Raw genomic sequence first — 23,762 nt, forward strand, 5'->3', positions numbered from 1 at the left:
TTCACTGGAGTCAACTGAAAGCTAAATTAAAATTGCTCGCTAACCGCAGAAAACAAAGGTTGGTTAAAAACCCACAGCCGACTTATGTATTTTTATTTTTTTATGTACTTATGGTATTGTTCAGTTACACAAACCAGAGATATATTCACTTCATTATACAAATTTAGGTTGCGCTTTATTTTACAGTACATCCACTTTTAATGTGTACTTCTCTACAAAAGTACTGAGTAGTGTAAGGTAATTACATGGGTTAAGAGGTAGGTTCAGGGTTACTACCTAGTTATTACCCAGTTAGTGTCATTACTACGATAAGTACATATGTTCATGTGAAACAGGACAGTAAAATCAAAAGCTACTCAAATGTATTTTTCATAACAATGGCTAAATATTTATGTTTTAGAGTCTTCTTAAGCTGGCGTTTGTGTTCTTCCATACAAGAGCACTATCTTGTGGAAAGAAAGGGAATTGAAACACCCTACAGTAAATATGAAACTGCTTTAGAATAGTGATTTATTTTTTCATGATTAAGAAGAATTGACATTCAAACAGTGTTTATAATGCCTAAAATGTGGCGCTAGAAATACTTCAACAACAAACCTTTAAAAACGTCTCTTTGGAGTTACTTTAAAATATCCTTAAGCATAGACAAGCACAGAACTGAATAACTCGCCCCCACGGAAATGAACAGGGCTTCAAGCCTTCAAGATTTTGAGCTGTCAAAATGCAAAAGAGCAGCGGCTCCGTAATGATTTAATGCCTCCATTCACTGAGTTGAGGTAGGCGAAGCCTCAGAGAACTGATCTCGGCTCATCTCTTCAAGTTATATCCTAACAGCTATTATGTAACACTGAGGTACAGTAACCTGATCCCAGACCAGCACTTAGGCCCCGTTTACACCTGGTGTTAAGATGTGTTTTGGTCGATTGGATCACAAGTGGGCGACACTAAATACAGCTTGTCCACTTTCGACCGGCTCCAGAGGTAGTTGAAAACGCATTCGACCGGATTGCTTTCGTACGCTCATGTGGTCGAATGTGTTCAAACACACACAAAAGACCGTCTACTCTCCGCCTACTGATCTAATGCGTAAACATTATGGGATGTGGCTAGCCAGACGGGATTTAAACTTTGTCGGCTGGAGACCCAAGTTTGGTTTGAAGAGGGAAAAAGTACCAAGCACAATGTTCTCTCACCATTCCTGATTTCTAACACACACTCACAGCGTTCGGCGTGATCATACGGCTGTCAGAGCAGAAACTAAAGCTGATGCTCTCCGTGTGTTTTGTCCATCATCTCTGCGCATTCATATGTAAATTGAGACCCTCATAGACCCTCCCCTCGAATAAATCAGGACAGAAGTGGGTGAAATTGGAAAAAAGAGACGGATTAAAACACTGATCTACCAAAACGCATCTTAAAGGATTAGTTCACTTTTAAATAAACGTTTGCTGATAATTTACTCACCCCCATGTCATCCAAGATGTCCATGTCTTTCTTTCTGCAGTCGAAAAGAAATTAAGGTTTTGGATGAAAACAGTCAATGGGCTCCAAACGGTTCAAGGTCCAAATGACAGTTTCAGTGCAGCTTCAGAGGGCTTTAAATGATACCAGACGATGAATAAGGGTCTTATCTAGCGAAACGATCCGTTTCTGCGAGAAACCGAGCAGTATTTATGCTATTATTTTACCTCTTAACAGACGAACGCGATCGTCTCTATGACCGATCTATGACCACGATCTAATTTGACCTCACTTGCCGGAAGTTATGGCGGAGCTCAGAGACGATCGCATTCCTCTGTTAAGAGGTAAAATAATAGCATAAATACTGCTCGGTTTCTCGCAGAAACTGATCGTTTCGCTAGAAAAGACCCTTATTCATCGTCTGGTATCGTTTAAAGCCCTTTAAAGCTGCACTGAAACTGTCATTTGGACCTTGAACCGTTTGGAGCCCATTGAAGTCCATTATATGGAGAAAAACCCTGGACTGTTTTCATCCAAAACCTTAATTTCTTTTCGACTGCAGAAAGAAAGACATGGACATCTTGGATGACATGGGGGTGAGTAAATTATCAGCAAAAGTTTATTTAAAAGTGAACTAATCCTTTAATGCCAGGTGTAAACTGGGCCTAGACCTTATTCCTCCCGTTTACAGGGACCCGATGGCTGGAGCTCTGGAGAGCCATCGGAAGATGAAGATCCAGACACTCTACATCCGGTCAGTTTAGTCTGGAGCTCGTTTGAGGTCAGCAGCATCTGGTCTTCAGTCTCTTTCAGGACTTTGATCTGTGTGGTGAAGAGCAGGTAGAGTAAAGCTCCAGAGAGGATTGCGCCCGTGCACACAGCTCCCAGAAACCCCGTGGTGCTGAAGGAGAAGTGGCACAGGCAGGGCAGGAAGGCCATCAGCAGGAGCAGCAGAGCGCCGCAAATCAGATGCACGGCTTTGTCCCGCAGGGCCTCTGTTTGACACAGGCCTTCCTTCACCACCGCACGCGCCTCGGCGACCACCTCCATCTGCTCTGATACAGGAAGTGCTGGAGGATACAGAATAAAAACATTCAATTGACCGTTCGCAAAGACCCGCCCCCTTTAGTTACTGTTGCTATGTACGACAAGCCATGGCGCTCTCAGGGCAAACACATCGCAGAGCAAAGAGGACACTGAAAACACGTCGACAGACAGGACAGAGCAGGTTGCTTTTCATATGAAACGAAGTCTCAACTTTTGACATTTTTTTAAGAAATTTAAACAATAAATACCGTTTTGTGGCTCTTTAATGTGTGGTGACAGATCGCTGTAGCGCCTCAGTTCAAGCAGCTCATGAACCGATCATCTCTTCCTTCTAGTTAAGTTACAGCATCAAATAAATATGAATGAACATCAGAAGGAATGTTGTTTCAACTGCGGAAAGACGTCAATAATTTTTTTTTTCCACTGATGTTGATCTACAAACTAAACTGACAGCTTTGTCGGACAAAATGGCGGATTCGGCGGATGGCAGATTAAAATTGGTCAGATCGCCTGTCAATCAAACTCCCGTCAAAGGGTGAATTCTACATAGAATTCGCGTTTATTGAAATTACAATATCATGGCTTCACTGTCTGTTGTTTATTTCAATATGATTAGGGGTTGTTAAGAAAACTTTTTATGCATTTTGGCCAATCATTTACACGATAACAGCGTTTTGGGGCCTGAAAACACAAACTTTTGAAAACGGGTTTCAAAGTGCAAGTTTTTGAAAATGTTATTGTCCGAATTTGTGAAAACGGTGACGTCATGCGCATGTGTATTACACGTTCAGGCCATAGACTGTAAAAAAAGGATGAACTTCACTATCTTCCATTATAGAAAAGTGAAGCCGCCAATGTCCCAATATGGCGCTGACATCTTGCACTGATTTGGGACCTGCGTCTGCGCAGTAGAGAGCAGGAAGTACAGCCGCGATATCAAAACCCCGCCAACACTCCCGCAGTATCTGTTTACTGCAGAACAACTCATTATGTCGGTGTGTGAAGTAAACAGTTATGGAAATGTATAAAATTAAAGCTCCAATCTCCTCCCGAATATCCCGGAAAAAGTCCGCCTCAGTGACAACTTCACTCAGAGAAGCTGTAAATCATGATGACACACCCCTGTTTTTATAGCATCAAATAACTAACTAAAAAACATTTTTGAAAACAAACACTTGAACTTACATCAGCGTGATAAAAACGACCAAAAATGACAGAAACCATCTTGGGTTTTCAAACTGTTTGGTTTGTTATAAACGTCAGAGATGTGATTATGACACCGCATACTTATGAATAATTATTCATAATTTGTTCAAGCACCCAGAATTATAGCCACGTTAATAACGTTTGTAAGAAACCAAACCATTTGTAAATCCGTCAAGATTTCAGCGAGATAAGAGTATTTGTGTTCATGCAGATCACTCGCCTTACATCAGGTACCACAGAGCCCTGCCTGTGACAAGATGGCCGCCGGTGATGACGGTAGAGACTCCGCCGTAAGACATCTAGCCTTTATTATGGATATCTATGGTTCAGGCTATAGGCGCGTAGTGTTTCTTTACAAAGTGACATCGCCATCTACTGGCCTGGCATGAATAAAACAGTGGGGGTTTTTTTGTCGTTTTTAGTACATCGCTGTTGTGTAAACGCACCCTTATGCTCATGATACTGCATGTAACTGATCAAAAATACAATAAAAAAATAGTAATATAGTGAGATATTATTATTACGATTTAAAATAACTGCTTTATATTTAAATATATTTAATACAATAAAAGTATTAATTTCTTTAAAAAAAACACACACCACTTTAGTTTAGGGTCCAATTCTCACTATTAACTAGCTGCTTATTATCATGCATATCACTAGGGTATTGGCTGTTTATTAGTACTTATCCTCCTGGGACCCACAAATTGACTTTTGTCCACTGTAGTGGATTATATTTTAGGGAATTTCTCTGATAATCATACATGTCAGATGTCACAGTCTGGATGTCCTGTAAAGAGCACATTCGGGGCTTTGCAGAGATACCAAATGTTTGGAGGTTTCACCAGGACAACAACTTCTTCTTGGTCTTTAAAAACGTTCTGTTACAAAACAGGGCATTGATTTCATAAATGTCCACTGTAGTGGACGCCAGGATTTAAATCTTTAAATCCTTTAAATCTTTAAATGTTTATCAGGCATTTTGGAGACATAACAAGTGAATAGGGAATGAAATTACACATCAATATTCCTATGAAATATTAGATATTATTATGAAAATGTTGCCAATTATTACTCCCTTTATTACACTTCTTTTTTCATTACATGTTGCACCAAGAACACATTAATATGCAAATTAGATGCAGTGTATAGATGCATTGTATTGAATGGGGAAATCCAAGTATGGCCAGTTTACCCACATATTTCATAAAGTAAAATGGCATATCAATGCATTTCGTTATATCTTTCATAACATAGTTCAGAATCATCTTTAAACAAAGTTTGTTAAAAAAAAAATCCTGCAAGATTTGAATAACCCTGCTCTAAACAATGTAATGACATGAAAAAATACTAAATTCACTCCTTTTCTGGGTCCCAGGAGGATACACATATTATTGCATTATTCTGCATGATCACATTCTACATCCACAATCCTACCCAAAAGCTAAACTTAACAACTACCTTTCTGACTATTAATAAGCAGTAATTAGAAGTTTATTGAGGCAAAAGTCATAGTTAATAGTTTGTAAATAGTGAGAATTGGTCCTTAAACTAAAGTGTGACCCCCAAATCTTACTAACCCTAAACTTTTTATGCTCAATAATTCAACTCTGTATATTGGAAAGATGGGTTTCTCTGATATATCACAAACACTCCTCAAACCAGTGAAACCTACATACCATAACTCTCGTAAAATATAATGCGTATCTGCTATTCTGTAGGCAGCCCTGTATTCCAGTTTTTCCACATTCCTTTTGCCAACTGACGCAAAATACCTTCATCTACCTTATATGAATGTAAATTCTGTCACAGACTCTCACAAGTAAATGTTAGTGTAAATGATTAAAGGAAAGTTATATTATTGTAAAGTGTCTTCATTTTGTATATGACTTCCATCATGGTATTTGACCCAACGCTATGCAGAAGACACACGCAAATGTATATGTAATTCATATTGTAGCAGTAGCTACTGTAATGATGAATATCTTGTCATGTAGCTTTTGTCCCTACTTCCATATTTAGTATCACGTACAACAGCATAATTTAAGCATAAAGAAGAGAAGTATGATCAATCTGGTCTCATAAGAAGCCTTAATAATTTGTGAGATGGTAAAATCATGAGAAATTACACAAAAACGTACAACCCAAAATGCATTAAATTGATCAAAAGTGACAGTAAATATGATGTTACAGATGATTTCTGTGTTTTTTATTCAATTTTTTTTTCAAGAAATCTGAAATAAAATGAATGGTAGTGTAAAAATAATCATAAAGATCACCCCCTAAACACACTGATTATAATTGGAGAAAAGAAAACTATAAAAGTTGCATGTTTTCCTACAATTCATGTTTGTAACAATATCATACCATCTCGTACCAACAAAAAGTGAGCTGTCATGAGAGTGTGTTGGTGGTGTGCATATATTAACAGCACTACAGCAGGGTTTCCTTGGTTATATGCACTCACCGTTCCTCCATCCATTCTGTCTGCTGTCCTCTGACCGCAGCAGGGCCAGTTCAGCTGTCAGGGCCTCATGGTCCGAGTATGGAAAGGGTTTATCAGCCACGGAACCCTTGGTAGTGGACAGGGACTCACATTTCATGTTCACTTTCTGGGAGCCCTTCACAAGAAGAAGAAACACAAACACTAATGTTATATGGTAGAACAGCGTGAATACTTGACATAACAAGTATGTTGTTTCACAGAGTAAAACAAAAAAAGGTTGAGTAAATAATGATAGATTTATATGTGACTTTTTTAACCGGGAATGCTGGGTGCGCGTTATGTCAAAATTGCACCTGGTGCAGATACGTTGGATGGGTTTCATGTTCACCATCATCAGTTGTTCCTCAGTTCCGTGCATAGCTGTACGGATTCTTAACGCGGTTATTGCAACTACAATTGATCTTTTTCTCATCAAACAACCAACAAACCGCACCGGGGCAGAGCCTAGACAGGGCTTTCTTCTGTGTAGACATAAATTCACCTATGACTAACTACGTGTGTCAGAGAAATAGGCTAGGCTATTATAAAAATAGGCTAGTCAGGGCTGCACGTTAACTTTTTTTGCACATAGCACTGGTGCTACAGAGGTTGAATGTTTTGTAGCACAGGTCAGCACAATTGTAGCTCAAGTATAAAACGTATGTTACATCTCATAAAAAAAACACAAGTTGTCTCTGCCCAAAATGGCAAACTGCAGGAACGCAACACTTATTGCTTAACATTGATGATTTTTTTTTATTATAGCAAACTTTAGTACTTTTGTTCTTAAGAAGAGCGCAGTCTCAGGAGAACCCCCTGCCCTGCGAGGGACGATGGGGGTATGTGGCAAGCAGTCGAGGCAGAGGGACTGTGAGAGAACGGCACAAGGCCGGTGGCGTGATTAATAATGAGCCACACCGGTCTAGTATCTCTCACAGGGCAGAGGAGCTTTGGAAGCATAAAAGAAGGAGCGACGACAGTGATGGAGGAGAGAGGCCTGGCCTGGACTTTATGTTACGCCTCCTTCTTCCCACAACAACGAACTGTGTTACACTGTAATTACTTGAAAATACAAAATAAATAAACTATTTCATTATTAATATCAATAATGTAATAGATCATTTGAATAATGCATTAAATAGCTTATTGTGAAAAAAAACTATTTTTTTTGTTTTTTTTTTCTTTAAAGCTGCACTATGTAACTTTTCCGCCTTTCAAAACAAAGGCGTAGTTTGATGACGCCAAGTTTGAGCGCAGAATCTTGGGACATGTGGTCTTCACCTCACAGCCGGTGGGAAAGAATCGGGATAGGACTCATGTTCATGGATGAGATTAATAACGTTACTGTAGTCTGAAGCAGAGCAGGACCGAGTGTTGTGGAGCTGAGCAAGGCCGCTGGAGCGATTGTTAATAAGTAGAGCAGAACACACGCCTCGTGAGCAGCGGGACTTTTATTATGCCACAGTCGCCATTTCCGCTTTTCCGGTCATGAGTATGAGGTAACGCAGCTCTGTTTATCATATTAGATAAACCTGAGTGTGTTGAAAATGATGTTGTGACGTTACTCTGTGCGTTCGCTCAGCGGCTGCTATGACACTTGTTCACACTGCAGTGAGAGTAAAGCGTTTCTGCAGAATAAAACCGGAAACCTAGGGGACGCAGATATGACACAATTGACAGGCGACTCCCTCACACGTCCCGGTTCCTTGGTTAAAATACAACCCCAAATCAGAAAAAGTTGGGACAGTATGGAAAACGCAAAAAAAAAAAAAGAAGTGATTTCTAAATTTACTTTGACTTGTATTTCATTGCAGACAATATGAACACAAAATATTTCATGTTTTGTCAAGCCTAAGCTGAACAACCGTGATCTCTGATCCCTCAGGCGGCACTGCATCAAGAATCGTCATTCATCTAGAAGCGATATCACCACATGGGCTCAGGACTACTTTGGCAAACCTTTGTCAAGTACCACAATACGTAGTTACATCCACAAATGCCAGTTAAAACTGTACTGTGCCAAAAGGAAGCCCTATGTTAACAGTGTCCAGAAGCACCGTCGACTTCTCTGGGCTCGGAGGCATCTGGGATGGACCATCACACAGTGGAAACGTGTACTGTGGTCAGATGAATCAGTATTTCAGGTATTTTTTGGGAGGAATGGACACCGTGTGCTCCGGACCAAAGAAGAAAAGGATCATCCAGACTGTTACCAGCAACAAGTCCAAAAGCCAGGGTCTGTCATGGTATGGGGTTGTGTCAGTGCCCTTGGCAAAGGTAACTTGCACTTCTGTGAAGGCACCATTAATGCTGAAAAGTACATAGAGATTTTGGAGCATGATATGCTGCCTTCAAGAAGACATCTTTTCCAGGGACGTCCATGCATATTTCAACAAGACAATGCAAAACCACATTCTGCACACATTACAAAGTCCTGGCTGCGGAGGAAGAGGGTACGGGTACTTGACTGGCCAGCCTGCAGTCCCGACCTGTCTCCAATAGAGAATGTGTGGCGCATTTTGAAGCGCAAAATGCGACAACGAAGACCCCGTACTGTTGCCCACCTTAAGACTTGTTTGCAGGAAGAATGGGACAAAATTACACCTCAAACACTTCATCACTTGGTGTCTTCAGTCCCTAAACGTCTTTTAAGTGTTGTGAAAAGGAATGGCAACATTACAAAGTGGTAAATGCTTTACTGTCTCAACTCTTTTTGAAATGTGTTGCAGGTCTGAATGACAGGAAAGGATGCATATTTACAAATGACATGAAGTTGACCAGACAAAACATGAAATATTTTTTGTTCATATTGTCTGCAATGAAATACAAGTCAAAGTAAATTTAGAAATCACTTCTTTTTTATTTATTTGCGTTTTCCATACTGTCCCAACTTTTTCTGATTTGGGGTTGTAGAATTTTTTTCATGATTTACAAATAGTTGGAAACATTTGGGATATTGTAAGTATTCAACTGAACAAAATATATAACACTGGCTTTAACAATAGAAGCTGCTGAACGTATTCAGCCAATACAGACTCGTTGTTGTGCACTGAGCTATTTTGACTTAGGCTTGTCAGATGTTTTGTCCAGTCTGTTGCAATGGTTATCACTGTCAATCAAAGCAAATTTAAGGAGGGACTCTCGGAGGAATTTAGCGGATTCACTCCCGTGATTAAATGTGTCTGTCAGTAGCTGGACGTAGTTTGTAGCACGCATTAGCTCACGCAAAACTTTAAACTGCACACCACACACTGAATCTCATTCACACCTAAGCTTTGTTTTTATGATGAGCGGATTTGCCGATGTGTATGTTTTTGAATGCTTGTGTGTATGTCTCTTGTTTTTGAAGGATATTGAGTGGGGGACTAACCTCATTCACTTTGTTTGACATAAGATAATATTCAATAATAATGAAATAAACTCAGCAAAAACAAAGTTATGACTGCTGCATATGTAACGGAGGCCAGCTGGCCAGCTTGATCGTCAGCTGACCAATCAGAGGACAGGGGCGATTCATTGCCGCCCACGTGCAGAGATCGAATATTCAAACGGTGTATTCATTTTTCTACCCCTAAATGAAAAATCGAACTGAATTCTTGTTTTGTGACTGGCAACTTTTAATAAAAACGCTAGCAGGGAAAGAGTGAATTTATAATATATATACTATCATGAGATTCTTTTTTTAGGTGAATTTACCTTCATGAGAATGTAGTCAATCCTGATGCCCTTCTCAAAAGGAATAAGATCTTGCTTCTTTGTGAAGTGATTGTCTGCTATTAGCGTGTGTCCGTCTTCACAGCCCTGCCGAGAGCAAAAGAAAGTGATAGAAACAGGACACACAAACGACCTGGATATACATGTAAAAGCAAGTGAGCTCACATCAAAGAGGTCTGTTTCGGTATAGCAGTCTCTGAGCCCGGTGTGGGATCTGAGAAGACGGTTTCCAAGGTCCTGAGGGTGCATGTTCAGATCCCCTCCCAGAATCACCAGGTCTGCTCCACAGGACGTGTGGCTAAAGAGGCCATACGGTATGAGTTTCCCAAAGCTATGTGACCTCATTTCTCTAGAACACTCTAACTTTCTCTTACCGCACAAACTGCAGCAGTTCCCAGGACTGCACTATTCTGTGTGGTAGGTATTCATCTTGAGCCCTGGAGTACTCTGCATGCAACTGAGAGCAAAACAGTATCATTACTAAAGGTGCATCGTCTCCAGTTACTCACAAATAAAGCTGCGCATGAAGTACACACCTCAAGACCTATAAAGCCAGATCAGACTTTAGAGACAGAGACTTACATGAGTAACATAGACGTGTGCCTTTAACCCGAAAACGTCAACAGTGACTAATCCAACTGCTTTGCCTCCAAACCAGTCGCCATGGTGCAGCTGTGATGAACACACACACACACACACACACACACACGCACACACATATAAAAGATCATGTCATTATTTGTGCTAGAAAGTTGTTACAGTATAAAGAAACAAAACACATATCAGATTCCTCTACTAAATCTAGTCACATTGTGAAAAAGTACACTTAAGCATACTTTTACAAATAGTGCTTATTACAGAAATATACTTTAAAGAATGTAGGTGTCGAACTGAATGTAATGTTCTGGACACTTAATACACTTAGTTAAACTTAAGAGTGCTTTTTGACTAACTTAAGTACATCTTTATATGTCATTTCATAATCACCTCAATTGTCTCAAAATATGGATAAAGTTACTGCGCAATGTACTGACAAGCATATACTTTAATGTCATTTATATTGAAACTTGTATGTCATGTATTTAAATAAATTTGTAATGTATTTACAATTTATTTAAAATAGATTTACTTTAAATGTAATATTGAACAACACACTATAGTTAAAATTATAATCAAGTACTTTCATGTGCTTTAGTATGTTAGTCAACACTTCAATAAGTGCATGATTATCAAAACAATGTTTTTAAATGTACTTTAAAGTAAAACTTTTAATTTTACATTATTACAAAGTTCCATTCTTAAAAGTGCACTATATACACGATTCTATATCGATTCTCTGTAGCACAGCTACAGTATTTAAGAAATCAGTCAATTATAGTTTAGCATCATTATACAAAAATATCTGATGGCAGTATATATAGTGTCCTGGAATAACTTACCATGTATGGGTAGCCATTGAGAGAGAACTGGTAGAGCAGAGCGTCCTGGATTCTGTGTTTGGAGAAGACAGCAAGACCACTGCCAATGACTCCACTGTAAAAACAACACACACAGCGTCCTTTAAGCATCTCTCGTCTATGAATACACACATTCAGCTGTATATACACCGGCAAGCAGGCAGCTGCACTCATTTTTGGAGTATTAGTAGGGAGACTAATCAAGTCATGGCCCTGTTTACGTCTGGTATTAAGATGCGTTTTGGTCGATGGGATCACAAGTAGACGAGGGAGACACATCCCTGTTTACACCTGGTGTTTTAATCCGTCTCTTTTGTCCACTTTCAACCACTTCTGTCCTGATTTCTTTGAGAGGAGGGTCTAAGGACGGGTAAATGTAAGGGCTTTTTCAGATCTTTTGATCTAATAGACGAAATAAGCTCACGCAATTTACATATGAACATGACCGGAGATGACAGAAAAACACACAGAGAGCATCAGCTTTAGATTCTAGCGCAAGATCACGCCGAACGCTGTGAGTGTGTGTTAGAAATCAGGAATGGTGAGAGAACATTGTGCTTGGTACGTTTTTCCTCTTCAAACCAAACTTGGGTCTCCAGCCGACAAAGTTTAAATCCCGTCTGGGCCAGCCACATCCCATAATTTTTACGCATTAGATCAGTAGACGGAGAGTAGACGGTCTTTAGTGGCTGTTTGAACATGAATGTGTTTTCAACAACCTCTGGAAGTGGTCGAAAGTGCACAAGCTCAAAACGTTTTAGACCCCGTTTACACCTGTATGAGTGTCATCCTATGATATTATCTATTGCTATTGCTCTCGTTCTGTTCTTCTATGTAAGTCTATGAGATTTTTTTATCAATTAATACTGTATCACTTTCATCAACAAGCCGCACAATTTGAAGTATCATTCGTGTCCGTAGCAAATGGACAAGATATACACAAAAGGTTTAATACTTAGGGATAGAGGTTTATTCAAGTCTAAAGCTGCTTTACAAACAGAATTTATTTCCAATGGTATTTTGACTATATGTGTTTGCAGAATTTTCAGATTTGAGTTGAAATATTTATAGTTTTGCTGTTAAACCGTGTACGACCGCTTGTCTGGATGGGATGCATTCTGATAAAAAAAAACTATGAGCACAAGGTGACAATCACCAAGATTATTGCACTAAAATGTTGAACTTAAAACACTAAGGGCCAGATTTACTAAACAGGGCAAATTAGCGTGAGAGCTCAATCCCATAAAAGCGCCGATGGGAGTGTAAAGTTTTGCGCGTGATCTACTGACGACACACAAATGAAACACAGACGCAGCCGGATCATTTCCATAATGACCAACGCAATCTACCAAGAGCAGCGCAAATTATGGTTTTCGGGTTTAAGAAATGTTCATTTTGGGTGGTAAATATGGCGCAAATACCAGTAAATTGACTAGCCCTAGAAAACCTACTGCTCTTTTCTTTTAAACATAATTGTTAATCATTTGCTTCATGCGGATATATTCATACATGCATTATTCGTTCATTTTACCATGGTGAATAAGCGGAGCGTAATGGATACTTCACCACCGGTTTGAAAGATCTGTGCAACAGTGAACAGCCACTAGGGGACGAAATGCAAAGATCGTATGCAAATGTGGGATATAGTGGAGATGTGGCTTAAGGATGAGCGATAGTAATAGCAAACACCACCAAAAATGTTAAAAGCTGTAAGCTTCTAATTTACGTCATGCTTTGGTGAGCATCCAACACTAGTTGTGTAGCTAACCTAGATAAGTTAGATGATTGCAAATTCTGCCAATTCAGCTTTATTGACTGCATGCCTTAAGATCAATGCTTTTTTCTTGTCTTGTAATGATAAGGATGAGACATTAAGGTCGAACTGAAGATACTCAGTACATTATGGAATATTCAATCAGATATCTCAAATAAAGACTTTAAACTTCTTAAAGGTGCAGTAAGTGATTTCTGAGAAACTGTTGATATCTGAAACCAACCCAAACAAACACACACACCCCTTCATTGCTCCGCCCCCAAAATAAAGAATAACACGCAATGCAAGAGTGGATGTCTCTTTATCATTGCAGAGGTGAAGAAGAAGTGCCTCATGAAATATAAAGCGACGATGATGAATGAACGACAAAGAAGAAGAAAAAAATAACATACAGTACAAAAGAGCAAGAGCTTGTTGTTAGTCACCAGCAGCACAGCAGCTCCAGACAAACATTGACATTCAGAACTGTCCTGTTACTGCAGATAATATTACAACAGCAGCATATATTGGTTCTGTGAATCATAGCAAAACCAATGTTACTCAAGTGTGGAGCAGAAACAATGTAACCTCGCCGTCTGTTTTCAGGCCTTCCCGCTTCATTCTCTCCAGCACTGGAAAGCTTTTCTAATATTATCACGTGTCCTAAACCTCTTGCCTGATCACAACCAGTGATATTCCTCTGAGCTTTTCTCTTTTGTAATGTCTCTCAGCCATCTCTCTTTCTACAGTCTTCCTTCAAATCTCCCTCTTGCTCACTCTCTCTCCTTCCCCATCATCATGAGTGAAACACGCCCCCTACTGCTGATTGGCTCACTCTCTCTCCTCCCCCATCATGAGTGGACACGCCCACTACTGCTTATTGGCTTACTCTCTCTCCTCCATCATCACGAGTGGACACACCCCCTACTGCTGATTGGCTCACTCTCTCTCCTTCCCCATCATGAGTACACACACCCCCTACTGCTGATTGGCTCACTCTCTCTCCTCCCCCATCATGAGTAGACACACCCCCTACTGCTGATTGGCTCACTCTCTCTCCTCCCCCATCATGAGTAGACACACCCCCTACTGCTGATTGGCTCACTCTCTCTCCTCCCCCATCATGAGTAGACACACCCCCTACTGCTGATTGGCTCACTCTCTCCTTCCCCATCATGAGTGGACACACCTCCTACTGCTGATTGTCTCACTCTCTCTCCTCCCCCATCATGAGTAGACACACCCCCTACTGCTTATTGGCTCACTCTCTCTCCTCCCCCATCATGAGTAGACACACCCCCTACTGCTGATTGGCTCACTCTCTCTCCTCCCCCATCATGAGTGGACACGCCTCCTACTGCTGATTGGCTCACTCTCTCTCCTTCTCCATCATGAGTAGACACACCCCCTACTGCTGATTGGCTCACTCTCTCTCCTTCCCCATCATGAGTGTACACACCTCCTACTGCTGATTGTCTCACTCTCTCTCCTCCCCCATCATGAGTGTACACACCTCCTACTGCTGATTGGCTTACTCTCTCTCCTTCCCCATCATGAGTAGACACACCCCCTACTGCTTATTGGCTCACTCTCTCTCCTCCCCCATCATGAGTAGACACACCCCCTACTGCTGATTGGCTCACTCTCTCTCCTCCCCCATCATGAGTGGACACGCCTCCTACTGCTGATTGGCTCACTCTCTCTCCTTCCCCATCATGAGTGTACACACCTCCTACTGCTGATTGGCTCACTCTCTCTCCTCCCCCATCATGAGTGGACACACCCCCTACTGCTGATTGGCTTACTCTCTCTCCTCCATCATCACGAGTGGACACACCCCCTACTGCTGATTGGCTCACTCTCTCTCCTTCCCCATCATGAATGTACACAACTCCTACTGCTGATTGGCTCACTCTCTCTCCTCCCCCATCATGAGTGGACACACCCCCTACTGCTGATTGGCTCACTCTCTCTCCTTCCCCATCATGAGTGTACACACCTCCTACTGCTGATTGGCTCACTCTCTCTCCTCCCCCATCATGAGTGGACACACCTCCTACTGCTGATTGGCTCACTCTCTCTCCTCCCCCATCATGAGTAGACACACCTCCTACTGCTGATTGTCTCACTCTCTCTCCTCCCCCATCATGAGTAGACACACCCCCTACTGCTGATTGGCTCACTCTCTCTCCTTCCCCATCATGAGTGGACACACCCCCTACTGCTGATTGTCTCACTCTCTCTCCTTCCCCATCATGAGTAGACACACCCCCTACTGCTGATTGGCTTACTCTCTCTCCTCCCCCATCATGAGTGGACACACCTCCTACTGCTGATTGTCTCACTCTCTCTCCTTCCCCATCATGAGTGGACACACCCCCTACTGCTGATTGGCTCACTCTCTCTCCTTCCCCATCATGAGTAGACACACCCCCTACTGCTGATTGGCTTACTCTATCTCCTCCATCATCATGAGTGGACACGCCTCCTACTGCTGATTGTCTCACTCTCTCTCCTTCCCCATCATGAGTGGACACACCCCCTACTGCTGATTGGCTCACTCTCTCTCCTTCCCCATCATGAGTAGACACACCCCCTACTGCTGATTGGCTCACTCTATCTCCTCCATCATCATGAGTGGACACGCCTCCTACTGCTGATTGTCTCACTCTCTCTCCTTCCCCATCATGAGTGGACACACCCCCTACTGCTGATTGGCTCACTCTCTCTCCTTCCCCATCATGAGTAGACACACCCCCTACTGCTGATTGGCTCACTCTATCTCCTCCATCATCATGAGTGGACACGCCTCCTACTGCTGATTGTCTCACTCTCTCTCCTTCCCCATCATGAGTAGACACACCCCCTACTGCTGATTGTCTCACTCTCTCTCCTTCCCCATCATGAGTGGACACACCTCCTACTGCTGATTGTCTCACTCTCTCTCCTTCCCCATCATGAGTGGACACACCTCCTACTGCTGATTGTCTCACTCTCTCTCCTTCCCCATCATGAGTAGACACACCCCCTACTGCTGATTGGCTTACTCTCTCTCCTCCCCCATCATGAGTGGACACACCTCCTACTGCTGATTGTCTCACTCTCTCTCCTCCATCATCATGAGTGGACACACCCCCTACTGCTGATTGGCTCACACTCTCTCATCCCCCATCATGAGTGGACACGCCCCCTACTGCTGATTGGCTCACTCTCTCTCCTCCCCCATCATGAGTGGACATGCCCCCTACTGCTGATTGGCTCACTCTCTCTCCTCCATCATCATGAGTGGACACGCCCCCTACTGCTGATTGGCTCACTCTCTCTCCTCCCCCATCATGAGTGGACACGCCCCCTACTGCTGATTGGCTCACTCTCTCTCCTCCCCCATCATGAGTGGACATGCCCCCTACTGCTGATTGGCTCACTCTCTCTCCTCCCCGATCATGAGTGGCTACTGCTGATTGGCTACAAGTGTGTTGTACTGCTTGGTCTGATCCACTTTCAACAGTGTTTCTCAGAAATCACTTACTGCACCTTTAAATGGACAGTTCACCCAAAACTAATACAAAAGTAATAATTTATTCACTTATTCATGTTGTTCCAAAACCATATGGCACTATTTTCCCATGAAACACTTTTGAAGAATGTCCAAACTGCTCTTTTCCATACAATGAAAGCGTGGCGAGGGAAACCAAACATCTTTGGTTCTTGTGTTTCTTGTAACCAAATGTGACACACAATACATTTGTTGGTTTCGTTTTTAGTGAATAATAACTTAAATGTTGGTCCATTCCTGACAGAATGTTGTTTCCACAGAAGACAGAAAGTCATACAGGCTTGGAATGATACAAAGGTGAGTAAATGATGACCGAATGTACATTTTTTGGGTGAACTACCCCTTTAAATGGGGATTTTATCTCCCGCCTTTTGACCAGGATCTTTTTTCTCTCTGCATTACTCTGGAATGTGTGAGAGCCGCTTGATCACTAATCAGAAGGTTTCAAAGTCTCTCTTTCAAAATCCCAATCGCTTTGAAGTACAAAGCAACATTCAAAGTCCCTCCATGTCACGGTGAGTTGAACTGACCTCTTGAAATAGTGAGTGTAAGGATGAGAGGAAGACAGCTTTCCCTTCAGGAAAAGGAAATCTTTTTCACTCCATACCTAGAACAATGTCAAAGATACCTAGATCAGTAAAAATGAAGTTTATGTGTACGTCTAGGTCAGGGTTGCCAGGTCTAGCCCAATGGCCAATCCTAAATTACCCAAAAGTAGCCCAATGAGCATATCCCAAATAGAAAAACTCAAAATATGCCATTCCCACACCTAAAATACATATTGTACAGTCACGGTTATGCAAATTAATAAGCACTATATCATAGTGATCATAAATACAGTGGTCCTCATTCATAAAACGTAACATCTAGCACAGTTTTATCATTGGTAACATAAAATATATTGCATTTCAGTTAAATATAATTTATGCATCATGTCAAACCTTTAACCAGAAGGGGAAAAAAATCAACCTACGACAACGTTTTAAATGTAGCTCAGTTCCGCTGGAAAAATGCAAATTCGGCAACCCTGGACTAGGTAGCATAGTAAATTTCTAAAGACATTTAATGAAAGTTTTTTCATATGTGCATATAAAGCAAAGGTTTTGGCCTCTCACACACCGTGTCCTAAGAGTAAGGATTTTTAAAAAATGATGAAATCACTGAGCAATTTCTAGCGATAAAATTTTTGGAGCTAAGCATAACTAGAACAACTTGCAATTACAAACATTTCCATTATTTTTGAAGATTAAAAAAAACATGATCTCTGTTTCCACAAATCATCATATTAGAATGATTTCTGAAAGATCATGTGACAGGCCGTAACCACCATAGGCATTGAGAGGGACAAGCCCCCCCGAACAATTAGAAATGGCCAAATTGACCCCCCAATATTTGGTACTGTTGATGCTGCTCTGCTGTCCTCTATTACACACCGCTTTGTTTGTTGCTAGGATGACAAAAGTAAAATGTTACATTTTTAGGTTGGTCTGCCTCAGCGGTCTAACCATAGGCTGTAAAAAGAAGTGGACATAGTGTCCGTGACGTCACCCATAGGATTCTGAAGAGCAGTTTTGAAGCGTAAACTAGGGACGAGCTGGCCGTTGCCATCTTGGCAGCGCGTCATCACGCGTCACTCCCGGATAACAGAAAATGGGCAAAGAGGCGGGATGTGGGCGGAGCTAAAGTGACGTGATGACTAACAGACAGCAGACAAACGCCAATCCACCTGTCACTCAAGTGGCCACGCCCTTAATTACGCAAAACTTTAAGGCTTTATATAATGTAAACGAATAAGTTATACACAAATTCACCCCCCTCACAGTTGTCATGAAGGGCAAAATTAGGCGTATAGACCAAAACCACAATTTGTCTCAGGCTGTACACATGTGTTTTTCTGCTGTAAAGTTGGGCATTTTAACATGGGGCTCAATGAGATTCTGCTCCCTTCTGGAGCCTGTCTCTAGTGGCCAGTCGATGAATTGCAGTTTAAGTCACTTCCGTATTTGCTTCAAGAGAAACTGCGGGAGGTAGCCACTTGGGTCTAACAGCGCTCGTCACTTTCAGAATGAGTGAGATGGCCAATCAAATCAAAGAAGGCGGGGCTTACTGTTTTAGTTTTAGTGAAAGAGTGTATCGCAGCCAAACATTTAATATTTGACAACTGTTTTACAATAAAAACGTCCAGCGACCAACAGTAATATCAAGTGATGCAAACTACTTGACATTTATTATGAAATTTCACAGTTTTTTAAATGAAAATAAGACATTATTTATGTAAATCATAACTGAATTTGATGTGACAAAAAACATTTTGCATTTTGACATATTAGGCAGACGATAAGAGTAAATATGTGCATATTAAAAAATATATATTATTTGCAAATAGTTTACTTCATAACTATAACTTTTACCATTCTTATTTATTTTTCTTTATTTCCTTAAATCCCTTGTAATCCTTCAATAATTAAAATTATTTAAATAAACCAATAAGACCAATATGCAAAAAAATATATATATATTGCCCCCCCCATGTCTAAGACACAGCCTTGTCATGTGACACTGGAGTAATGATGCTGAAAATTCAGTTTTGATCACAGAAATAAATTACAATTTAAAATATATTAAAATAGAAAACAGTTCTTTAAAATTGTAATAATATTTCACAATATTACTGCTTTTTTTGATCAAATAAATGCAGCCCTGGTGAGCAGGAGAGACTTCTTTCAAAAACATCAAAAAATCGAAACAACCCCAAACTTTTTTGTTTTAACCAGCCCGATATCTGGTTAGGACACGGTGTTAATCGACCATCAGGGAAATTAGGCAAAACGAAGCGCTAAAGCCACAAGGGCACTGGGCTGAATGATTCCCTGGTGTTAAAAGTGTACAGTGTAACCCACTTCCTGTAACAGGGCGATGTCGTGCTGCTCTCTGTCCAGCAATTCCCCGATCATCTCATACCGCTGTGTGCAATGTTGACTGAGGAATCGGATTCCCCTGAAAAACACGAAACCACAGTCACTACAGTCTTGAGATCTACCTCTAACCCACTGCACACACATGCAGGCATTCTCCTCCACATGTTAACACAGCTGACCTCATCCTTCAGCTCCATGTGACATCACATGCACGCTTTAATAAACTCATGTGTCATCTAAATCAGGGGAAGTATTGAAAACCACATTTCCTGTCTCAGCTGTACAGTCACAATGTGAATTTTCGGCTGTTGTTCAGGAACATGGTGCTGACAGTGCAGGCATCAGCAGAGCGGGAGGCCCACGCTGCACGTCATGTGACCACTGCAGCCCTGTCCGCTCATGTGTGTGTCTGTGTGTGTGTACATATATATATATATATATATACAGTGTTGGGAAGGTTACTTTGGAAATGTAATAGGTTACATAATCATTTAAAATGTAATAAGTAGTGTAACTATTTCAATTACTTTATTAAAGTAATGTAACTGATTACATTTGATTACTTTTCATAATTTCTAAAGAATGTTTTCAACTGTTAATCATTTTCAAACATTGAAATCAGGCAGGGTTATTAACCTGTGCAAATTCAAACAATTATGCAAATCCAAACAAGAGAACCAATCAAAAGCATCACATTAGCATCACTTTACTAAACGGCTGGCAGGAGGCATCGTGCACATCAAAAACAGGCAAAGTCACAAATTAATATTATTAACTTTTTACAGAATATATTCAGATGTAACCCCCTTTTTAATCGTTAACATTTTCATTAGTAACTATAATTTAATTACACTTTTTTTTTCTCAGTAATTTTAACGGATTACAGTTATAAATTAACATTTATTTTGTAATTAAATTGTGTAACACCGTTACATGTAACTAGTAACTCCCCAAAAAATATGTGTGTGTGTGTGTGTGTCTATACAGGCCTCGAAATGAACTTTTTTACTTTGTAGCACTGGCACTTCAAAAAGTTAGGAGCACCAGCAAAAATTTAGGAGCACCACAACTAAATGTTTATATATTATATTATATAATATTTAAATGTGTGTGAGTCATGTGCAGGTTAATCGGTCATTTAATTGTCAGAATAAAGTTGAGTTGCTTGTCTGGAAAAAATTTGATTTTTGTGTTGTAAATATAGCCAAATTTATTCTGAAGCAATATTCTCAACAGTGAAATCTGCATATATTTTTTAATTTATAAAGGGCAATTTTTTCCTTATCTTATTAAATGTGTGCTTCATCTTTCATTTTAAATTATTACATGTGATCAATAAATTCAATTAGAATAATAAAACGCTATAGGGCTGTTGCCAATCAAATTTAATTGTGATAATTGTTTGAATTTGCACAGGTTAATAACACTGCCTGATTTCAATGTTTGAAAATGATTAACAGTTGAAAACATTCTTTAGAAATTATGAAAAGTAATCAAATGTAATCAGTTACATTACTTTAATAAAGTAATTGAAATAGTTACACTACTTATTACATTTTAAATTATTATGTAACCTATTACATTTCCAAAGTAACCTTCCCAACACTGTGTATATATATATATATATATATATATATATATATATATATATATATATATATATATATATATATATATGTACACACACACACACACACACACACACACACACACACACACACACACACACACACACACATAAATATATATAAGTTTATTATGTCTAGCTAGCAAAGCAGACTAATAAAAACATTTAATAAAGGTTTTTCACAATGTTGGTACAATTGCAAATATTGTCTGATCTCTTACAAAGCATCCTAATATTAGGGATTTTTATAAATCATTTATTAGAGAGCAGATTCTAGCAATAAAATATTTTAATAGCATAACTAGAAAAAAATGGTAACACTTTAATGAGGTTCAAACTATGAGGTTTATAAACTAACAATGAAAGTTATTTGTATTAACTAACGTTAAAGATGAATAAATACTGTAACAAATGTAGTGTTCAATAGTTGGGAACATTATTTGCAAAGTTTTACTGGGGAAAAAAAAGTGGGTTGATGAAATATGACACAAAAACCCCTAAATATTATTATCACGGACAAAAAAAAACGAAATTATCCAATAAAATGACTAGAGTACCTGCGCAACAAACTCATCAAATATTCATAAACAAATACATGCATAATTAACTAAACAAATAAACACAGAGAGCTACATGTCTGACCCATTTACAGAGGTGACCACTGTTCCCTATTATCATAAACGCGGAAGCATTATTTGAGCTCACCAGCAGTTGAGAGAGAAGACGCGCAGTTTGGCGGGCCGCTCTGTTGCCATGGCGCCGCGCAGCTCAGGCTTCACCGGCTCCTGCAAGCGCGAGTCATTTGAGTGCGCTTTAAAGCCCCAGTGCTCTGCACAAACACGCACGTATCTGGGGGGCGGGGCTTAAACTAATCCACAAAGCAGCCAAACTCAGTGACATTGAAAACCCTTCAGTTGATTCATTTATTAAAAGTATTTACAATCAGATTTTTGTTTTAATCTATATCATCGAATAGGTTATACCTACAATAGCTTCACCAGCTTACTTTATAAGCCACTCTTTTAGTCATGTAAATAGGCTACCTGCATCATGGGACTGCCACTCAAATCGATGCTCCGCGTGCACCACGGTCACCGCGCGCTCGATACGAGCTCCCTTTCTGAGCGCGTGACAGTATTCTCTCATTGAGTGGTCGATAATCATCATCCTCCCGTCAAATGACCTCCACTGTATCCAGTGTATCACCTAACAGTGCACAGCACAAAGTAGCCCATGCGCATGACATACTGTAAACACCCGCATGCATTGTGGGTAATGTAGTAAACTCATTTAATCCCTTATTTTCCGACGCCACGTGAAGCTTTGCGCAAAGGAAATTGGATGTGAGATTAATAATTTACACAGAATATATTATATGCCCCAGTACACTGGCAATTGTTGCCTTAAAGAGCCATTTTTACCTGGTTTTCCCAATAAAAAACTGTTTTGTTTGCATAAACTAATGTATTGAGATTGATTCAGTGGTTTGGTTAATACAAAACATTTTTATTGGAATAAAACCAGTTGATTAAGATGTTAGCATTTTTGGGTTGTTTTTCTCTCCCAATAATAGGGTGAATGCAGGTAAAGTGGGCCGTTTAAGTTTGATTGTACTCTGCTCAATGGGTTTACACTTTCAGAGCATGACAATGGTCTTTAATTAAAGAGACACTATTTCTATCAAATACTATTTGATAAAATAGTTTTGGTTGATGCAATATGACACTGGTGGGTGTGGCCACACCTCAAAGGAGGACACCCTCATGGTTAACGGTAGAAAACGCGACATAAAATTAGATTTTCTAAATGATAAGGTTGCTTACTAAATGTAAACAAACATTATTGGGATTATTATTGTGACAGTTTCTGTTTGTTTGTTACTACAGTTAACTGGAAATAAAAAACAAATAATACAATATTTTATATTTTCTTGTAAGGTGTTTAAATATTGCTGGCCCACTTAATACCGCTAACTACTTTAGCTGACCTCTAACCTTCAGTAATTATATTCAAATTCATTAAATAAACTGATATTCTCTGTTTATTTCATAGTTGACATGTATAATTTACTTTTTAGAAAACAGAAGTGAGTGTGCAATTAGGAAATTTCAGTCCGAGATATGTATGACGGAGTTTTTCTGTGGCGAAATAAGTTTTGGAAAGGTTTTTTTTTTTCCATAAAGACTTCCTTGTATGGTATGGGCACTTCTCCCGGATGAGCGCGCGCCCATCAACCACAGCGAGAGCAAGAGCGCGTCCATCAATGAGCTTTGTTCGGTTCCGAAAGCCATCGCCAGGGCAGCCATTTTGTTTTTAGACCAAGAAATCAACAATGTCACTAAAGAAGTGTGTTTCTGGTTGTGAGGGAAAGATAACCATGTTCAGCTTCCCAAATAACCCAGCTTTAAGGAAACAGTGGATGCAGTTTGTTTTCCTGGAGCAGCAAGTGTGTGTTTGTTCCCGGTCACTAGTTGAAACTACAGGCGGTGAGTGAAACTGCATCAAATGATCTGTGTTTTGTTGGCAATCGTCGCATAA

General features: G+C 40.1%; 1 protein-coding gene across 4 annotated transcripts; it reads right to left on the minus strand.

Moving 5' to 3' along the window:
- Positions 1 to 493: 493 nt before the first annotated feature.
- Positions 494 to 22,479, minus strand: smpd2a (sphingomyelin phosphodiesterase 2a). Of its 4 annotated transcripts, none has more exons than XM_079803706.1 (12): positions 22,268 to 22,479; positions 21,930 to 22,092; positions 19,580 to 19,676; positions 17,210 to 17,286; positions 11,353 to 11,446; positions 10,496 to 10,585; positions 10,288 to 10,370; positions 10,079 to 10,211; positions 9,896 to 10,000; positions 6,182 to 6,335; positions 2,151 to 2,531; positions 494 to 897 (listed from the first exon to the last, which is right to left on the minus strand). In XM_079803706.1, exons 2-12 carry the CDS (start codon positions 21,977 to 21,979, stop codon positions 881 to 883), a joined length of 1,281 nt encoding a protein of 426 aa, XP_079659832.1. In that variant the 5' UTR covers positions 21,980 to 22,092; positions 22,268 to 22,479; the 3' UTR covers positions 494 to 880. The 4 variants fall into 4 exon arrangements, with proteins under 4 accessions (XP_079659832.1, XP_079659831.1, XP_079659830.1 ...); XM_079803705.1 differs by having other exon boundaries at positions 21,930 to 22,009; positions 22,268 to 22,440; XM_079803704.1 differs by having other exon boundaries at positions 494 to 1,545; positions 2,052 to 2,531; positions 21,930 to 22,009; positions 22,268 to 22,440.
- Positions 22,480 to 23,762: the final 1,283 nt, after the last annotated feature.

The sequence above is a fragment of the Gobio gobio genome, assembly GCF_949357685.1.
Source record: "Gobio gobio genome assembly, chromosome: 21".
In the NCBI taxonomy this organism is placed as follows: Eukaryota; Metazoa; Chordata; class Actinopteri; order Cypriniformes; family Gobionidae; genus Gobio; species Gobio gobio.